Raw genomic sequence first — 20,581 nt, forward strand, 5'->3', positions numbered from 1 at the left:
TGCAGAGGAACACATCTACACATTCTGCATGGCTTGCACCAAGCAAGGACCTAGGGCATTCTCATCAGGCTTTAGTGGTTAAGGAAACTTGGCATTGGCTCTACCACAGATTTCCTCTTAAGGAAAACATGGCCACAATTGGCCAATATACAGATGAAATGAGCAAATTAAATTAGTTTTAGAACATTTGCTAACAGTATAGTTTAGACAATAGTGTAATCCAGCCACAGTCCCAGCACTTTCAGCACTTCAATGCTTTGACAGTCACTGTCTCAGCCTTTGCTCAATCCAAGGAATATAAAAGGCTGTATTTATAAACAAACCCAAACGTTCAGAAGTCTACACTGAATTTACCAACTCATTCTGGCTCTCCCCCTGCTGGAGGTTTTCGGGCTTTTTACTCTTTTTTGTTTGTTTTTACTGCTCAGAGGATTAAACACGGGAAGAAGTTGCTCATTCAGGGAGGCTGTGGAGACTCTGTCCTTGGAAACAATGAAATACTGACTGGACATGGCAGAAAACAACATCCTCCAGCTGGTGCTGCCTTGAGACTGGAATGGATGTTTCCAAAGTCCCTTCCAACTTCAGCTGTTGCATGGTTTTGTGGTTATGGTATCTTTATCAGCAGGGGTAAATTCACAGCACCTGATGGCAGAAACATCAGAGTGCTTGAAAGCACCAGAGGGGCTCAGGGTGCCCAGTTGTTTGGATGTCAACAGATTTGAGACTCCATGAGTGTCCTTTAACCTCACAAAGAAAATGTTCCTCACTTGTTTGTGTATAAAATCTGTACCCAAATAAGAGGCAAGGGATATCAGACGCCAAGAAACTCAAAGAAGAATTCACAATCTGCACTGCCAGGGACAGTTCCTATGGTCTCAACACGTACAACTCAACAGAATCAATCTCTTCATAAAAATGTAAAGTCTGTAACACAAAAAAAAGTTGTAATTAACATCCACAAAAAAAGCCTGAACAAAGGTGGTGGCACCTCTCTCCTGTTTTAAGCTGAAAAAGAGGTTCCTGTGCCCATCTATGCTAATGAACACAATAAATAGAAGCCTAACTGAAATCAGAGGAGATGGACATCACTGCCAAAGTGACCCCACTGTCAGATGTAAAAAGAGAATGGGCTCCATTAGGTGGATGTTCCACCAGATAAACTGATACAACCTGGAGTAACACACACTCCTGTCCACTGTCCTCTGACTGTGTGCCTATAAATAAATCTGAACTTAATTTACTTACAGGGTTTGGCCTGGGCCTAACACAGCAACAGTAATTTGTTCAGACTGATACCCACTGAAAAAAAATTCTAAGTTTTACTGATGAATCAGTGGGTACACAGTCAAAACATTATCAATTATCTTAAAAGGATGACCCCAATAAATGAAAATACGTATTTATATTATGTATTGTAATAATCTTGAAAAAAATCTAAAATTTAATTAGATTTCCTGGTACAAGTCAACCTAGGATAATCACAGCATTATAATTTTTGGCTGTGGTTTCAAAACAGTTTGTCTTTTTTCTTAAAGCCATATTCATAACTCTTAAAACACCTGAGAGATAACAAATGCATTTAATGAAGAATCAAGTAATTTAATAGGGTTTATAAAAACAATATTGTTTGTTTATGGTAAAAATAATATTGGAAGTTATTACAGAAAATTTAATAGTTTCGCCACATAACTACAGAAGCAGCACAAAATGCATTTCAGAATGTACAGAAAGCCTATTAATTACCAGGTGCAATATGGACTCATCAAATACCAGATGTTCTGCGGAGGTTATTTGGAAAAGGTTTTGTGAAGGGAGGCACCTGAATTATATTCTTAACCTTTCTTTAGTATATTTAATGCTTTTCAGGACAAAGGAGCAAAATGTGTCAAAGTCCTGCACTACAGATCTATTGTTGCCGTGTACAAACCCAGTAACTTGCTTTTAGAGATCTAAAAGTAAAATATTCTATAAATGGGAGGGAAATAAGCAGTTAAAATAAACACCACCAAGCAAGAATTGTAACCAATTTGCAGTTCCTGGCAAAAACTGTCCCTTATTTAAAATGGATATGTTATTCTAGCATAGTTTTTTTGGAATTTTACAACAAATTCCACCTCTGTTATAACTAATTTTTAACAGAAACAGTTTCCAAAGTTACCATCAATAGACAGAAAGGAAAAGAGTGCTGGTCTTCACCTGCTCCACCCCTTGGGACCACTGTCCAGGCAGAATGGGAATTATAGTCCCATAGGAGCTTTGCCACTCATGTGCTGAGATTTCGTGGTTCCTGAAGAAAACAGCACAGAACTGGATCACCTGTTTTCAGGGCATTTTGTGACTCACCTTGCAGGGAGCGAGGGCAGGCTCAGGATGCTGACAAGCGCCCAGTGCAGTGCCCAGCCTGATGATGGCAGTGTGAGCCCTGCTGCCTTTAGTGCAGTTCTTTTAATGATTACTGGGTGGTTTTGCAGGGGAATGTCTTACCTTGGCGTATAAAGGTTTGGCTGGTATCTAGCAATATGTCACAGCCCTCCACTATGGTCCTCTCTATGGCCAGGTTCTTCCGGATGTTCTCTGTATCACTCACCTCGTCATGCATCACTCTGTTGGGGACAAAGCAAAATGCACTTTATCTCCCCAAAACGTGCCTCACACCTGCTGTGTCTGTGAAGACACAGTGCATGACCGTCACCATCCACTACAGAACAGATGGACCCACCCAGTGCTTCATCACTCCAGAGCGGGTCTCTTGCCTTTTTTCCTCCTCTTTTCCAATCATTCTTATGATCATTTTGATTTTTCAGCAGTGGAGCCAATTCTTCCAGACTAGTTTGGTGACTGTTCCTGAACACATCTGACAGATGCCAACCGAGCTACAAACACTTCACAGCTGATAGAAGAGAACCTGATCCTTAACAGGCTGGGCTGACACAAACGGGCAAGTCTTGTCTAGAATTGTGTAGGGAACATTGTAGAGTTCCTCTCCATAGCTTTAGGCTCGCACTCTGTCCCTGCTTCATCTTTTTATCTTAATGTATCGATTCCTTTCCTTTCCTTTTCCTTCTCCCTTCCCTTCTCCCCTTTCCTTTCCTTTCCTTTCCTTTCCTTTCCTTTCCTTTCCTTTCCTTTCCTTTCCTTTCCTTTCCTTTCCTTTCCTTTCCTTTCCCCTCAACAACCATAGCCTTGATACTTTACCATATCCTTTCTCTTACTGCTTTTTTATAGGCATCCTCCCCTTACAGAGAAAAAAACCAGATTCATCTTTTTCTTTTCTTTTTTTTTTTTTTTTTTTTTTTTTTTCAATGCTGAAACCAACCCAAGAGTTTATATGACCCTGTAATGGTATTTTCCTAAAGTGGGTCTGGGCTACACTTTCTGGAATCTCCTCTTCCCTCAGAGCTACATTAAAGGGATAGAAATGAGTCACTTTATTTTATATTTATGCCCTATACTGACTCTATGAATAGAGAGAATCAGTCTCAGACTCTAGTTCTGAATGTTCAGTGATGAATCAGTCGGATCAGCAATGAACTCTGACTTAGGAGATGAAGCCAGCCCCAAGCTGATGTATCTGCTCGTGCAGATCTCTTACAACTATTCTCCAAGCCCATCCTAAGTGAATACTCCAGACACTGAATATTTATATCCTGGAGTTCACTTATGGTCTCTTTGTTCACAGCAGAAAACTGCCTTTCCCAGAGAGGAGAACCACATTTCTCACTGGGCTGATGAGAGGAACATCTGAGAAAGGTCTGGGGGTTCAGGGAAGTGTTTAATTTTGCAGGTTTCCACAGGGAACATCAGTTCTCAGAATGTATCTTTAATTCCTGCTTATCTGGCATTATTTGAAGCATATAAGAAAGCAAATTTTCACATTAGCACACAAAATTATAACACAGATAGAGAACTAAGTGCTTTCAAAGACCATGATTATTTAAAATGCCCTTCCCTCTTTAAATTAAGAAAAATAAAATTCCTTTATGTAAAGAAAACAGCTCTGTTCATAACCAAGGAGTAGGTGGTTTCTATAGTGATTTCAACTCTCCCCAAACCAAAGTACAAGAAGACACTTGTAGATTTAAATTTGTCAAAAAAAAAAAAAAAATCAGACAAAATATCTCACTAAGATATTTTTGTTATTTTTCATTGTCTTCTGTTTTGTGTTTGATCCTTTTCTTTAAAATACATATCTTTTTTATAGGAAAAAACAAAATAAAAATAAGGAAAAACTGTTTTTTCTTTTCAAACCCTTTAATTCAAAATTATCAGACATAAGGTAGAAAAATCTTACCTTGAAAGTTCTTCTAGTTTAGATTTAGCAAATTCAAGGCTTTTTCTCTCAACGTGTTCGTGTGGTGTGTGAGCCAAAAGTTCATGAAGTGTTATAATATATCTGGGAATCTTGAAACCAATAAGGCATAATATCAGTAAATCTATATATACCTTCCCTCAATTTTAATAGATTATGAGCATGTAAATGTCTTTTGACATTGAAAATACCAGGTGACCTGTCCGCAATCCGGTAAAATTCCCATTGCACAAAAGGAAGAGATTGAAGAATGTCCAGCATTTGACTATGAAAAGCTACAGGGTAACAAGGACACTTCAGAGATTTTAACCAAAGAAAAAAGGACACTTCAGAGCTTTTAATCAGAACCAAGTGATGGTGCAGCATAACTGGTCTGCCACAATCAGATTTATGTAGGAGGAGAGACAACAGTATGCTCAAGTGGAAAATCATAAGCAATGACATAATAACATTCCTCATCACACAGGAACAGGACCATCTCTTTCCTTTCCTTGACCTGGTTTCAACTCAACCTCAAAAAAACCCAAACCCATGAAAACTTCAAAATGTACCACTTCAAAAATTAAAAAAAGTATTGTTGCAGGTGCCAAAGGTTCCTTAGGCTTAGTTATTATATGAATAACTACCACTAACATAAGTGTCACAGATGCTCCCTTTGGATTTTTTTTCTCTATCTAGCTTTCCAATAACTGCGCAAACTGAGGGGATTCACTACTCCTCTGATGAGTAAAATGCCAGGTTAAATGAAAAAGACACAAAAATCTCAGGCCAGTGCTTCACAGACATCTTAAAACAGCTGCAAATGTCTATTCCAGGCAAATTACAGTAAAATATCAGGAGGGTTTCAAAACTCTTCAAAACTTTTCCAAACAGTTTTCGAAACTTTTGCTGTTTATTTTTAATTTTCTGAAGACCAAATTCACTCGGGAACAAAGCAGAGAGAAAGATACAAAATGTATTGCCAGTGAGGTGTTTATGGCTGCTCTAAGTTACTGCATATCATCTCTCTCTTGACTTTATAATCAGGGGTCCTAAGTCAAGGAACAGTGCCGTGACAATTTTCTTCAGCGCCATCCTCATCCCACACTCCCTCTCAACATTCTCAAGACTGAACAAAGATGAGCCAGCATAGGTGGGGAAGAGATGTCTACCCCAGAATCTTGGTGTAACAACAAAATAAATTAAACTAAACTAATTTTCAGGAGAGTATTTCTAGTTAAGTAAGAAGAGCCTTCAATCAATCGCAATGTCAGTATCGTAAAATAAATGAGCCAAACAGTAAAACCAAATATACACAAAAAATACACAGGGAGTACCTGAAACATGGGGTAGGTAAGGAAAGTTTCCAGCATTCGGCCCTCACATGCTGGGTTAGCTTCATATTGCTTCAAGAGTTTGTCAAAATCTCTGTTTTGCTTACAGTTTGCCAGCACTTGTAGGCTATATTGATGATTCCGAACAAATTCTTGATATATGTTCAGCATTGGCAGCAGAATGTCAAATAAATCAGCTAGAAAAAGCAAAGAAATGCCTTTTTTTTCCCCCAGTTACCCACAGATTGAAATATATTTTTAAAGAAAGCAGTGTTTTCTCTGGAAGTGAATTACTATAATCAGTTCTGTTTCCAATATACTGACAATTTAGAAGCAATAAACATAGCTCTTTCACCTGCCCAGTCATGGTTGTTCTGATTACCTAATGGTCAGATAGTATTACCAAAAATACAAGTCTAATCAATGCTTAGGGAAGAGGAATCCTCATACACAGACCATTACTGCCCTCATGGGATTCCCACTACACCCGATCTTGTGGTTTGCAACTCTGCAAATGCATTCCCTCCAAAAAGGACTTTTAAGAAGTCATGTCTTTAGGAAAAAGTTATACCCCTACAGAAAATAACTTACCTAGAATTAAGGTAGGCCAGTTAGCTATTCTTGCTTTTAAGCCCTGGTGAAATATCTCATGAAGAAACATGATTGTTTCACTGAAAAACAAGTATTTAAACAAACAAAAAGACAATTCTCGTTTTATTTTTCGGATTAACAATTCACAGAGAAACAACTCTTCATCTTTCATACTTAGCTAAAAAAAGACCAGAAGATAGTTATTATTATGGAAATAAGTGCTTCTTTTTATTGCATTGTTTAAAAATACTAGCTCAGTGATTCTAAAAAACTCATAGCATTCAATATAAATACTCTAACATTGTATTCATATTCTAATAAGGGAAAGGAAACCTGCCTCATGACTAAAGGAACTTATTTAATTTCTCAGAAGTTTGGGGCTGGCTTGCATGCAATCCTAATCCTGTGTCTAATGTTAGATGCCTCCTGGGCTACCTGAACATACTCATTACAGCAGTACTTGGATGCCTAATGAAAGAACAATTCTTTTTTTGCAGGATATGAAAAGACAAGTGAGAGGGAAGGAGACTCCTTAGGCAGGACAACAGAAAATAGAAGCTTTGACGTTCTCATCCTCAGGGTGTTAATCGGGATCGTATGAGGCCACTAAGTCCAGTTTTGCTCTCTTAAGAGAATAAAAGAAACAGGAAAGGTGACAGAAAATTATGAGAGCTGCCACAAGAGGCACCATCTGTCCCTTTCTCCCTCCAGCAGAGGAAGACACAGAATGTAGGAAGGTAAAGAGGTCGTGTCATTTCCAACAGCATCACCTGCAGCACACCCTTGCCTTTCAGCCCTGGAAAGCTGTCTGGCTGAGCAATACCACCTGCACCAGAGCCAAAACGAGGGCCAGGACTCTGCCTTCAGCTGAACCAGAGTGGGAACAAACAGTCAGGGGAAATCCACAGGGAAAACAAACAAACAAACAAACAACAACAAACCACCTCCAAAAACAACAACAAAAAATCCAAATAAATCCCCTATACCTGTTGAGGAAAATGCTACTGACGTCATCATGGCTGATAGGTGGCTTCTTGGAGCTGGCTGCCATCCTCAAGGGCCGCAGGAAACAGTTCACCAGGACATAAAGCTGGTGCACGTACTCAGACTCTGCCTCTACCATGTTGAAAACTATCTGGTTCCTCTTCCTCATGCTCTCTGCATGAGGAGAACAAATATAATCTTGGACAATGGTTTTCCATTTTCTTCTGCACAACCAGCCCCGCATAAAGCTCTGAACCTAAAAAGGGATCACACAGAAAAAGAAACACAGTACATGATTTATCATAAGATTTTCAAGGTAGAAATAACCATCGAAAATAAAAGTGTTTACTCAAAAATAAAAATGTTCCCTTATTGATATATAATTGTTCTGTAATTAAATATATTTTATATTTCTGTTTGTTAAGGGTCATAATTGTTGCCAGGAAACAGACTGTAAAACGTGGCATACATAAAAGGGAATTTTATACTGCAAGCTGGAATATTGTTCCCTTCCCACCAGCATGATTGCAGTTCCTTCTTCCTCCCCCTAAAACACTTCTCTTACACAAAAGGTATCCTGCAATACCTCCAGGTAACACATTCCAACACAGACTCAATATCATTATTGGCAGAATACTTAAATGATTTTTTAACCTCAGTTTGCTTTCCATTTTGAATAGATAACACTTGGTATGTGTATTTAAAGCTTTGTATCAATACATTGCTTAGTATCAGACACCAAGGCAACAAATACAGTATTCAAAAAGACAGATTTTTGGCATTCTTAAAAAGCACTTCTATGTCATGGAAAAATCTAACTAAGCACAATATCTGTTGAAGTTTCAAGTGGATTAAAGATTACAACAGATGTCTACATCTGGTCACAGGAAATTTCATTATGTCTGTGCCCTGATCTTGAAGTGAAGATCATTCATCTTGAAAGAGAAGCACAAAATTTCACTGGTATCGGTTTACTTTGAAAGAATAACTTTAAAAATAAAAGGGGCCCAACTGTCAAAATTATCAAGATGCAGAATGCAGTGAATTACATATAGATTCAAAGCTCTCTTGCTACTAAAAGGGGCATCCCCAGCTTCTGCAATAATGGTTAATCTACACGAAAAGGAAAATTCACACCAAGTTACCAGCTCAGTGCTGACCCTGGCTCAAAGTGCATACCCTAGAAAAAAACTGAAACTAGACACGTTCCTTAAAGGATTTTATGCAAATACACCACGAGATTAATGTAGCACTAAAATATACATAATTGAACAGATTTAAGTAGGGGCAGGGCAAAGGAAGACTTACTATTTGACGATACTTATAAAAAAACAATGCAAAACAACACTAGACAGACCAAAATACGGAAGTACACCCCTCATCCCACCCTTCTCCCTTTAAGCACAAAAGACTTCACATTTACCTTCTTAATTTTTTTAATATCTGGATCTTCATCTTCCTGGTTGCCTTGATAAGGTCGCATTTTTTCCTTCGTTTTATTCAGCGCTACAATCTGACAAAACCAAACACTCATTAAATGCTTCCTCGAATTAATGAAACCCTTGGTTGTAGAACTAACAGAACAACAATTTCCCCTTCCTCCAGCCTGTGGAAGGGGCACAGACTGACCAGCACACATCTGGGGACAGGGCCTGGAGCACTTCAGGCCAGTACAGATCCCTGTCCAGCTGGGATGGGGAGCCCAGAACTAGCAGGCTCTGTCCCCAAAACTAACTGTGCCTTTTGGGCTTTATCAGCCTAAGACTACAACAAGGTTTTTAACAACATGCATGGAATCAGAGCAGTCCGGAACAGTCCATAACACCATCGCAGCCAAACTCAAACCTGAAGGTGGGGAGGAAACAATGCAACCAGCGGCAGCCACTCTGCAAAGCAGTGCGTCATCTTAAACAGCCTGACAGGAAAAGTAACCCAACAGGTCCCAATATTTCAAAGAAAACTATTTATCTGAGGAGTCACTGGAGTGACTGTTACACATTAACCTCACTGGGTCCAGCTATTTTCATAGAATACTACAGAAATTCTGAATACCACTGATGCCTTAAGTTTGAGCTTTCATATTCTCTATATTCTGTACTGCATAAGTGTGTAACTCTGAACTTCATAGAAAGTGTCAGCAAGTTCTCCTCACAGCGTAGTTACATAAAACAATCCTTTTCCAGCCCCAGAACCAAGGACACCCTTGCAGCTTCAGGCTCAAAGAAGCGTGAACAACAGTGAATTGAGGAGAGCAATCTAGGAGGATGGGATTTCATAACCTGAAGATGTAACTGACAATTAATCCAAACAAGTAAATGGACCAAAACTTATAAAAGTGTGAAAACTCGTGACCAGTCATCCATCTTGGGTGTAGCCCAGGCCAGGCTCTTGTACTGCCCAAGGTGTGTCTGTTGCAGGCCTTTTGATAAACACCCCTTTATTCCTTTAACACTGTTCGGGCTCTGTTCTAGGTAGCCATGCCAGGCACCCCCACAGCATGCACCCAGCAGAATGCTCTAATCAGTGATTGCCTGGTGGGTCTGGCACACACCTCCGACTTGAGCCTCTCGATCTCGGTGTCCTGGTCCTCCAGCTGGTGCCGGAGCTGGTTGGCCGCCACCTTCTCGGTCTCCACGATCTGCACCAGGTGGATGTACTTCTGCATCAGCACCTCCCGCTCGATCAGGATGTCTGAGTAGCTGCCAGAGAAAGCTCAGGTCACTAAAAACAGCCTGACATTGTTTTTTAGTGGTTTTAGTTTAAGAAGGCTTCTGCTCCTGAAAAAAGTGAAAAAACAGACTGATGCAGACAAAAATGTTTTAAATTATTCCCCTTATGTGCCTAAAGAACTGTTCATAATAATCATTATTCTTAGCATGATAGCTGACTGTGCAAAACGTTACTACTGTTAGATATTTATTATTGTTAGATATTTTACTGTTGTTAGAGGCCTTGTCAAGCCTCTATCAGGACAGAATGTTGCTTTAAGTTTTAGCTTTCATATTTCCATATTCTGTACTGCATTAGTATGTAACTCTGAACTTCATATAAAGTGTTAGCAAGTTCTCCTCACAGCGTAGTTACATAAAACAATCCTTTTCCAGCCCCAGAACCAAGGACACCATTGCAGCTTCAGGCCCAAAATTATAAACAACAGCAAACTGAGGAGAGCAATCTGGACGGATGGGACTTCATAATTTGAAACTGCAATTGGACAATTGTACAATACGTAAAGGACCAAAACTTATAAAAATGTGAAAACTCATGACCAGTCATCCATCTTGGGTCCATCTTCGAGGGAGTCACAGCTGAGATCTCGTACTGCCCAAGGTGTATCCTGTGAAGAGCGTTTAATAAATACCCCCTTTATTCCTGTAACTCTGTCTAGCCTCTGTTCCAGGAAACCTCTCAAGACAACACAACTCCCTCATGGGACGTGGACAAATGACATGGCCCCAGTGGCAATAAGCCTGCAAAGCCATGTTTGTTTGGCTTAAGTTACAATGTACAGCTTGATCATAAACCACCCAAATCATAACCACCAAATCATCCAGATTGAGAGAATTTAATATCTGTTTTTAGACACAGGTGCAACGGTACCCAGTTTCACAGTATCCAGCTACTGAGAGCAAGATAACTGCACTTTTTAATGAGCTTCTAATTCTCATGCTAAGCCCAAGAATTTGGTAAATTGAATTTGTTTTATTTATTTTAAGGTCCTGATTTTTTCCAATCTTTTGGGAGGACTTGGGGGAGCATGTAGCACTTCATCAGAACAATTTCGCTCCATCTGCCAGATCTCTTTATGGAAGAATCCCCATCAAAACGGTCATTTTAGTGTGCTAACATATGTTTTATTCTTTAGGCCATTTTAAGATTATTGAAATAAATGCCTTTAATCTAATCAGTATCAGGAACCACAGTCTTTCTTTTAGCTCTGGGGCAGCTTTTCGCTGAAAAGGGACAATAACCCTAGTGTAATTAGATGCCAGAATCAGAGCACCATGCCAGAAATTCTTCTCAGCTTCAGGTAGAGGAGAAATCAGTTTCTCCCTGTGCATCATCTTCTTCATCAGACTGACCCTGAAGCAGCAAAATCAAGACACTTTGCTGCCTCTTAACTGAGGTTTTAGGAAGGCTGTTCCTCTGTGAGTTTCATAAATCTACAAGATAAAGACCAAACAAAATACAGCAGAATGGAGGCCCTAAATCATTGACAAGGGATCCCTTGTTATTTGATATCATATCTTTTTCCATTGTTGAGTTTGAGCACAGGATTCAACAGAAGGAACTTTTGGATTGCAAATCTCTTTCTTTTAAATGTCTTCATGCTTGTTATAGCACTCATAAAACAATGAACATTTGCTATTAAATACCGTGAGGCTCTTAAAATTGCAGTGATGTGCATCGTCTATAGTGTGGGTTTTTTCTGTAAATATTTACTTGTATTTCAATTAGTGCTAGTGCACTTACACACTGGAGGGGGCCATTATTGAGCACAGCTATTGAATTCAACTCCTAACCTGGAAAACAAGCTTGGATTTAAAATAATTAGAATAAGTTCCCACAGCTATCATAAAGTAAAAGTTGTTCCTCCTTGCACAGATTATAAAAAGAATAAGAAGTGAATTTAAGTCTATTACATTTGCTGTTATAGTTTGACTACTGCAGAACTAAACAGTACACTGGAAAAAGGAAGGTCAGGACACCTCTTCCAAGAAGTAAAAAAACATACAAAAATAAATCTGTCATGAAGCATTCCACTTATCACTCAGTTGTGCAGGACACAGCAGTGAAGTATGACATTCGTTCTTTAAAATTTTTCAATAATAATATGTTTTGTTTTGCAAGAATTCTGGATTTTTTTTTTCAGAAACCAGAGTATTTCGTTCCTTTGCATCCAAAAAGGCATTTGTACATTCTAAAAAGTGTCTGAATTAAAAGCACTAATCATGTCAGAGTTAGAACTAATTGTTCTACAATGTTATTAAGACAAAAATATACGTAACATATGTAATAAAATGCTTTGATTTACATTTAATAGTCTTTCCTACCTAAAACCAAATCCAGACAAGGGAAACATCCTCTTTTTATATTTATCCTTTTCAATGTGTTCTAGAAGTTTGCTACCAATTGTTTTCAACACAGAACGTGACAGGCTTCACTTTGGTTTTATTCAAACTGATGAGAATTGTAGGAAAATAGTAGGACACAGACTCACAAAAGATGAACTGCTGATGTAGGACCCAAGATATTGTTATATACAGTGCTTTTCTTTCACTTCTTTGTTTCCTCCTTTCGGAGCAGAAATTTATGTATATTTCTTGGAGTCTTAAAATGTATTAAGCTGGACTTCCATGTCTTTGTTTTACTGGGGAACACAGAACTTTGCTCTGGAATGCTGAAGTTTTTGTCCTTTTGAGATGCTCTTGGAGCAATTCAGCAGGGGGGCTTTGGCTGTCTAAAATATCAGGCTCAGCCTGAAAACCAAACAACATCTTCTTCACTCCCATAACCAGCATTACAAAGAAGAGTTAATTAGAAAAGCCTGTGTACACCTACACTAATTTATAATAGGCTAAATCAATTTTCCTTTTCAAAACTACTGCTGGGAAAGAAAAAATCAAAGGCTTTTGGAATAAGCTACACATACTTCCAACAGCCCTTTCCAACCATCCCTCTGCATGCCTGAGTAGAGATCACCATATCCAAATATGTTAATCTGAATATCCAGAGTAATCACGGGAGCCTTACAAGAGGACGTGGTATCAACACTGACATGAACACACATGTATAAGAAATCTTTGAGAAAATTGTACCAAAATGTTCAGATGTCAAAGGAACACAGAAAAAATATATGAAACAACCTAAGCAGCCAGCCTAGGTCTGGTTTTCTGTATGGGTTTAATAGAAAGAAACAACTGCTGCAAACCACACCATATATGAATTTGTATTAATATTTTATTGAGGGAAGCAATTCTGTAATGTCTAGTATAGATAAAAGATCCTGAAAGCTGAGACAGAACCTGTCTACTATGATCACCTGTAGAGACAAGGCTCAAACCAGGTAGCTGAAGAAGCTCTGACTGACCACCACCTACCTTATGGAGAGAGGAAGAAATTAATAAAGCCCTGAGAAAAACTGCTGTGCCATTTAGGCTAACATGCTCAGAAAATGTGGGAAAGCTGAAGAAAGTTTAACTGTATCCTCATTATTAAAGTCGCCTTGCTCTGGCAGCAAGCCAGGATAGAAGTTCCAGCTACCAGCAAATATTTTTGAGTTTTGTCCCAGAATGAGACCAGAGTTATGCTTCATTGGAGCACTCCATGTTAATTGCACTAAAGCTGCTCAGGCTGCTGGGAGAACCAGGCATTTGCCCTGGCCACATCAAACCACCCTCTTGAAAAGCAGAATACACAGTCTAATTCACTCATTATGAAAACCAGACTCTGGCTGTCTGGAAGGCAGAAGAAATTGCCTGCATCTGTCCCCACACCCACCTCGAGCAGCTGCGACTCCTTAACAGAAGAGAAAGAGCCTCCGGACAGGTTTTAAAGGCTGATGGCACAGTCACAGCCACAGCAGGGACGGGAACAATAAAAGCTGCACTAGAAGATAACCAATCCACCCCTGTGACTCTAAGCAAGGTGCCTTGGTGTGTGATCCAGAGTTCCAAGGGATCCTGGTGCCAGCCAGAGCCACAGGACACCATGAGACCTCCACACCCCAAATGATTTTTACCACATGATCCTTTTAACAAAGAGAAGGGAATACCAGCTGGAAGACAGAGCCTTTGGAAGAGTGGACCCAAAACCCAAACCATATCCATGGGGAATGGCTCACTCAGGAGCAGGGGTGAGAAGGGAGGGAAGGCAACCTTGTCGTGTGGGATGGAGTCTGTGCTGGAAGCACTTCTCATCAGCCAGTGTGTCACCCACCAGACTCACAATTCACACCAAAACCAGCTGTTCCCATTGTCCTGGCACTCCAGCCAGAAAAATCTGACCATAGGAATTCAGCCACGCACTGGAGGAGAATGGCACCCCACCCCATTGTGCAAAACTGAGAGAGAACTCTAAGCATGAGCAGCCATGAATCAGAGAATCGTGGCATGGGTTGTCTTGAAGGGACATTAAAGATCACCCAGTGCCACCCATGCTATGGGCAGGGACGCTTTCCACTATCTAAGGCTGTTCCAAGTTCCATCCAACGTGGCCTTGGACACTGCCAGGGATCCAGGGGCAGCCACAGCTTCGCTGGGCACAGGGTGCCAGACCCTGTGCCAGGGCCTGACCACCTTCACAGGGAGTAATTCCTTCCTAGTATCAAATTTAACTCCCTGTTTTGGTTTAAAGCCATTCCCCCTCATCCTCTTGCTATTTACCCGTGTAAAACATCATTCTCCCTCCTTTTCCTGGGCCCCCTTTTAAAAGGGAAGCTCATGAAAAGCTGCCATGAGGTGTGCCCAGAGTCTATGGAAAGGCTCTCTACATCTCCTCTCAGGCTGAGAACAGCCACCAAACACAGGGGCATTAAACGTTTTATGGGTTACAGGGCAAAGCATTCAGGGATTGTACAAGGCTCGTTATGGAAGTCCAGGAACCAAAGACCAGGAAAGGGAGGCGTGGAATAGGTTTGAGGAGCAGCAAGCTTTGGAAAACACAGAGATTAGGGGGTAAAAGGAGATAAAGGATCACAGGTAACCAGAGCTATCAGTACATTTGGTCCAGCCATGATCTGCACATCACCACCACTACCCATCCTGCCTTCTCATCAAACCACTTGTCATTCCTCTCCTTGGTGAGGGGACTCTGTGTGTGGATCCAAGGAGCTCTCAGTGCCACTTTCTGGAGTTGGGACTGAGAGGACACAGGTCCCTGCAGAGCCAGGGACACACAGGAGAGGTGTGAGCCTGGCCTGGGTTTGTGATCGCCAACCACGGCCGAGCCAAGCGCTGCAGACTCACCAAGGCTGGGCTGGACCAACAGGGACTTTGTGATTTGGCTGCAGGAGGGCACCAGAGACCCAGCCCGGCTTCTGGGAACACCATGGGGAGGGGTGGCTGGCAGAGAGATGACTGCAGACCAGTATGTGCCCAGCTGGAGCCGAGAGCAGCATGGATACATGCAGCAGCCAGGTGATGCCTCCGATTTGAGCTTTTGTATTTTTCAAATCCTGCACTGCTTTAGGGTATTACTCTAAACTCCATACAGAGTATTAGCTACTGTCTCCACATTTTGGTCAGAAAAAACAATCCCTCTAGGCCTGAAACTCAAGGGCATCCTACAGGCCCCAAAAAGTACAAACAAAAGTGAATTAGGAGGGAACAAACTGTAGGTAAACAACTTCATTACCCGAAGCCGTAGTTGGAGGATTAACCCCTGATATGTAAACGGACCAAACTTATAACTGTGTGAAAAACTCGTGACCATCATCCACCTTGGGTGTAGACTCTGGGAGGCTTCTGACTGCCCAAGGTGTCTCTACTGAAGGCCTTTAATAAATACCCATTTTATTATCTTAATCTCGTCTGGCCTCTGTTCTAGATAGCCACTCTGAGGCATCACAGGGATGGAGGTCCAGGAGCAGATCCTGGACAGCCTGCACAGCTCAGGAGGGCCCATACTGAGTGTATGTACTGGATGCACCTCTCTGCCTCACTTCCAGCTGACCAGAAACCACAAAATTGTACTTATTAAAGTGCAAGGCCTCAGTTAATACAGCTTCACTTGCAGCAAGGCATCAGTACAAGGAAGCTCTGAGCTGCCACACTGAGCCTACAACCGCCTGCAAAATACTATGTAAAATACACAGAAAAGCGTGTCTACGAATCTGAGAGAAAGCCTTTTTGCTTCTATTTGTTTTTAATTTTAAATTTTAAATTGTTAGAGAGTAGTAGCTCCTCGTACACTTTAAACAGTGACCCATGTGAAAGAAGCATTCCCATTTTCCTCCCTGCTCTTCTCCCACATCACCTGTGCAGAGAGCAGACCTGGAGGAATGAGATTGATTAAAACTAAGCTGGCAAAAAATTTAAAAAACCTTTTTCAAATCCTTTTCAAATCAGTTTCTCAATTAAGTTCACACTTGTGCCTGCATGAAAGATGGGTTTTCATTCCCATACATGGTAAATTTAAAAGTTAAAGTAGAGAAATCCAATAAATTTTATTAATACTGCATTCATATTTTAAAAAAAAAAAGTTTTGGAGCTAAATGCAAAAAAGCCTTAAAATAGAGATTTTGTAGGAGATAGTGATAAGTACACCTCAGTGTATTGAGGATAAAACAGATTTTTTCATAAGAGAACAAGTTCTGGAACAAAGCCAAAACCAGGACTCCCAGATGCAGTCACTGACAGAGGAATTAGGATTTGCCAGGAATAAATCCTCCTGCTCAAAGATGTAGCTGAGATGAAGCAAACAAGACTCTGCCGCCCTGGATAATATTGAAATACCACAATAGTAAAAATTGAAATAGAATGGAAGGAGAAGAAAAGTAACTACAGATGTGGAACTGATAATGAGGTTCCATTAAAATATACTGGGTTAAATACCCCACTTCCTGCTCAAAAGCCAAACAATTCCCAATGTGAAGAGAGGGCTCTTTGGACAAAAACAGTGGACAAGATCACATCAGAAAAGATCTTTAAATTATGTACTGCCATCCAAATAAAATTCTTATTTACCCAGAGTGGACCATGGGGTGCACTGAGATTGGAACATCCTTTATTCAACACTCTATTTATAACTGACAAAGTAAATAAGACATGGAAGAAATTGTGATGGCTACAAATATGTACTAGGAAAAAAAAAAAAAGGGGGGGGGGGGGGGGGAGGGTAGGGAGGCAGTCCAAAATTAGATTTTCTATATGTCAATCTAAGAAAACAAAAAGCCTCAACTACCTCAATTGCCTTGTCTCAGCTAACACAGGGATTACCACAGCTCCTTGTGAGGATAATACCCTCTGGAAAGCAATTAAATATTTCCCTTTCTCAAATGCCAGCATATTCACACAGGACAAGATGTTCCCAGGTCTGTTTTCAATATAAGAGTAGTGGCATTCTTCTCAATGCCTCCTACAATTTGTAACTAAGACACCTGAGACAAAAAAAAAAAAAAAATCTTTTAAGTTCTACATAAAATGCCACTCATCAGTTCCTATCAAAAACCTTAGGTCAGGCTCAAATCAACAGTTGCCAAAACTTCTCCCATTTGTCAAAAATACAGATAAATTCAAGGGGAAAGGACTAGATCATAATGCAGGCAGGAAAAAAATCTATCCCTAAAGAAAAGATGTGCTATTTTGTTCAATTAAGTCGGCAAAAAAAGTCTTACGCAATACTCTAAAACTATTAGCTTAGCCTCTTTTTATGTATCTTCAGCAAAAGACCCAATGGTTTAGTAAATAATTAGAAACTCCAGGTTATACTGCTCTGCACAGCGCAAAGCAAACAAAAGCAGCTTCCAGTGAGGTAGAAGATCATCTGAGCAAGGAGGTAACCCACAATAGGGAATGGCATTCCAAGCTTACCAACTAAATTTTACAAATTTTTTTGGTCTCTTGTTGGATTTTTGTCCAAGAAAACACAAGAAAGCCATGTCCGTATCCCTGGGAAACTTCCCCACGAAATTTTCCTATGCAGGAAAGGAGATTAAGAAAATCGCCCAAATGGCGTAAGACCATGAGACTGCCCATCACAAAATGTCTACAGGTCAGCATCATCAGGAGATAAGCCCAAATAAAGTGGAAACAGTCAAATAGCAAAAGGGATGGAGATAAAAATACTGATCTTAGTGGCCTCAGAGATCCAGCTGTCCTCTAAAGCCTGCAATTACAGGCTGGACTTTGACTTCCTGGTGGAGTCAAATCAACCACCCTGACCCTGAATGTCACAACCAACTCTCAGTAATTTCAGCTGTGTACTGTTTATCATTGCCTTCATTTCGTGTCAGTTTCTACCTTGAAAATTCACGTGTGACACATTAACAGGCTGAACCACAAGGAAAAAAAATATTTACCTGATGTTATGAAGCTCCTCTTACTTACACACCTTTTACACCAGGTAATGGACAAGAATCCCAGAATCCCAAGATCACTGAGGCTGGAAAAACCCTCCCAGCCCATCGAGTCCCAGCTGTGCCTGATCCCCACCTTGTCCCCAGCCCAGAGCACTGACTGCCACCTCCAGCCTTTCCTTGGACACCTCCAGAGATGGGGACTCCAAACCTCCCAGGGCACCAATTTAATATTTTATTTTTCAAAGTGAGGTTTTCTTTGTCCAAAGGTGGTATGCAGTTTTACTTATTGGGAGTGTATACTGTATATTCCTTGGAAAGCAACTACTGCCTGAAGGTATTTAGTGCAACATAAAACACTTGATTTAAGTTCTGAATGTGCTGCTTATCTTGCTGGGTACCCTTTGACATATTAATATCTTCCACTAACAGGGTCCTCTCATAGGACCCTGTTTGTTGCAAATAAACAACTATTTTTTTTAAGTCTACAAAATCAATTTGCCTTTGGCTCAATGTGCTGAAATCCACAGCTCATTTTGATTTTGTGTGACAATGCACAATCCAGCTGTAAACTTGCACTTGCCTCTTTCCCACTGAAATGTCAAGAAACTGCATTGAAGAGCTCAGTCTCAAAATCACCCATGAAAATCTGCTTAAGACAGTAAATGATCCCTGTGGATCTCAGTGGATTTTGTATCCACTATGTCTAGAGCTCTGGTCATTGACTGATGGGTGAGAAGACATCAGGAGAAAATCATTTCTGCATGAGCATGGATTGCTGCTCCTCTTAGTCTTGAGTACTTCCTATGATCTTTAGAACGTCACAGGACAGTGATGCTCAGTGTTAGACACTTTATCAGAGAATCATTTAGTTATTCATTAGAAAATCTCTCCCAGATCATCAGGTCCAGCCTGTGCCTGATCCCCACCTGGTCCCCAGCCCAAAGCACTGAGTGCCATGTCCAGGCCTTCCCTGGACACCTCCTTTTCCCCTCCTGTCAGGGAAAGGCTGTGGCAAAACCAAACTGATGCAAAGAGGGAACCCCAGGATGCTGCTGTCCCTGAATGCCACAAGCATGAGGCATAAAGCCCTGCTCCCTTATTCACTCACAGTCAGTAGGATGCCTTAGGATTTTAGCTTTTATATTTTTCAAATCCTACACTTCATTAGTGCAGAACTCCAAACTCCATATACAGTGTTAGTTACTGTCTCCACATTCTGGTCAGAAAAAACAATCCCTCTAGGCCTCAAACTCAAGGGCATCCTACAGGCCCCAAAAAGTACAAACAAAAGTGAATTGGGGGGGAGCAAACTGGAGGAAACTTCATTACCTGAAACTGTAATTGGAGGATTAACACCTGGTATGTAAATGGACCAAACTTATAATTGTGTGAAAAACTTGTGACCATCATCCACCTTGGGTGTAGCCCCTGGGAGGCTTCTGACTGCCCAAGGTGTCTGTTGAGGGTTATGTTTTCCTGTGGAATTTTTCCCCCCCAATAAGTTACTAGGAGACTAAATACTGATAGTTAAAGGGTGCTCAACCCAGATAAATGAAGTTGATCACTTCGTTTTGGGGGAGGGAAAAGGCACCCGAGAGCTGAGGGTGGTGGACTCACTGCTCTCGGTTTTCCGGGGAGCACAGATCGGGCGACTGGTGGCTGCCTGGAGGCCACGGTTAACGAAGGAGTCTGGTCCTGGGAATTCTATCATCTGTTGGAGTATCCAGGAATTCGGAGTTTCTTCGTTGTCCTGCTAGATTTTGGGTGAGCCCGGGTCCCGCCGCCGCGGCTTCTCTGGCACTGCCACCTCTGCCTGCCGAGGACACCCCGTGCCTGCGGAGGACAGTCCACCGCGCCCGGCTTCCAGCCATCAGCGCCGGAGCTTCCACCGTGTGCCCTCGGGGTTCTTGGTTCTGTTCTACTATTGTTATAATTGCTGTTGTTTTTTGTCTGTCCTGTTATATTTACTAGTAAAGGACTGTTATTCCTTTCCCCATAGCTCTGACTGAAAAGTTCTTTTTTAATCTTCCAAATTATAATAACACGGAGGGAAGGATTCAAATTCCTCATTTCCTAGAGAGGCCTGCCTCTCCCTAGCAGACACCTGTCTTTTCAAACCAGGACAGTGTCTCTACTGAAGGCCTTTAACAAATACCCACTTTATTCTCTTAATCTTGCCTAGCCTTTGTTCTAAGTAGCCACTCTGAGGCATCAAGTGCTCCACAGCAAAAGCTGTCCCAGACCAGGGACAAGCCCTGCAGCAGCACGGAGGACATCTGTGTCAGGACAGGAGCACTGTCACACACAGGGGACATCCTGAGCCCCAGGGAGCCCCAAGGCATGGAATGATGTGGTCACCCA

General features: G+C 41.1%; 1 protein-coding gene across 1 annotated transcript in view; it reads right to left on the bottom strand.

Moving 5' to 3' along the window:
• The window catches only part of RASGRF2 (Ras protein specific guanine nucleotide releasing factor 2), a 97,422-nt gene that overhangs the window by 38,805 nt on the left and 38,036 nt on the right, over positions 1–20,581 (bottom strand). The window contains exons 3-9 of the mRNA XM_040091037.2: positions 9,752–9,899; positions 8,624–8,713; positions 7,203–7,456; positions 6,217–6,296; positions 5,629–5,822; positions 4,295–4,404; positions 2,488–2,606 (exon numbers count right to left, since the gene is read on the bottom strand). Coding sequence (XP_039946971.1) covers positions 2,488–2,606; positions 4,295–4,404; positions 5,629–5,822; positions 6,217–6,296; positions 7,203–7,456; positions 8,624–8,713; positions 9,752–9,899 — 995 coding nt within the window. The remainder of the gene's footprint in view (positions 1–2,487; positions 2,607–4,294; positions 4,405–5,628; positions 5,823–6,216; positions 6,297–7,202; positions 7,457–8,623; positions 8,714–9,751; positions 9,900–20,581) is intronic.

This window comes from Hirundo rustica, chromosome Z (assembly GCF_015227805.2).
Source record: "Hirundo rustica isolate bHirRus1 chromosome Z, bHirRus1.pri.v3, whole genome shotgun sequence".
Classification (NCBI taxonomy): domain Eukaryota; kingdom Metazoa; phylum Chordata; class Aves; order Passeriformes; family Hirundinidae; genus Hirundo; species Hirundo rustica.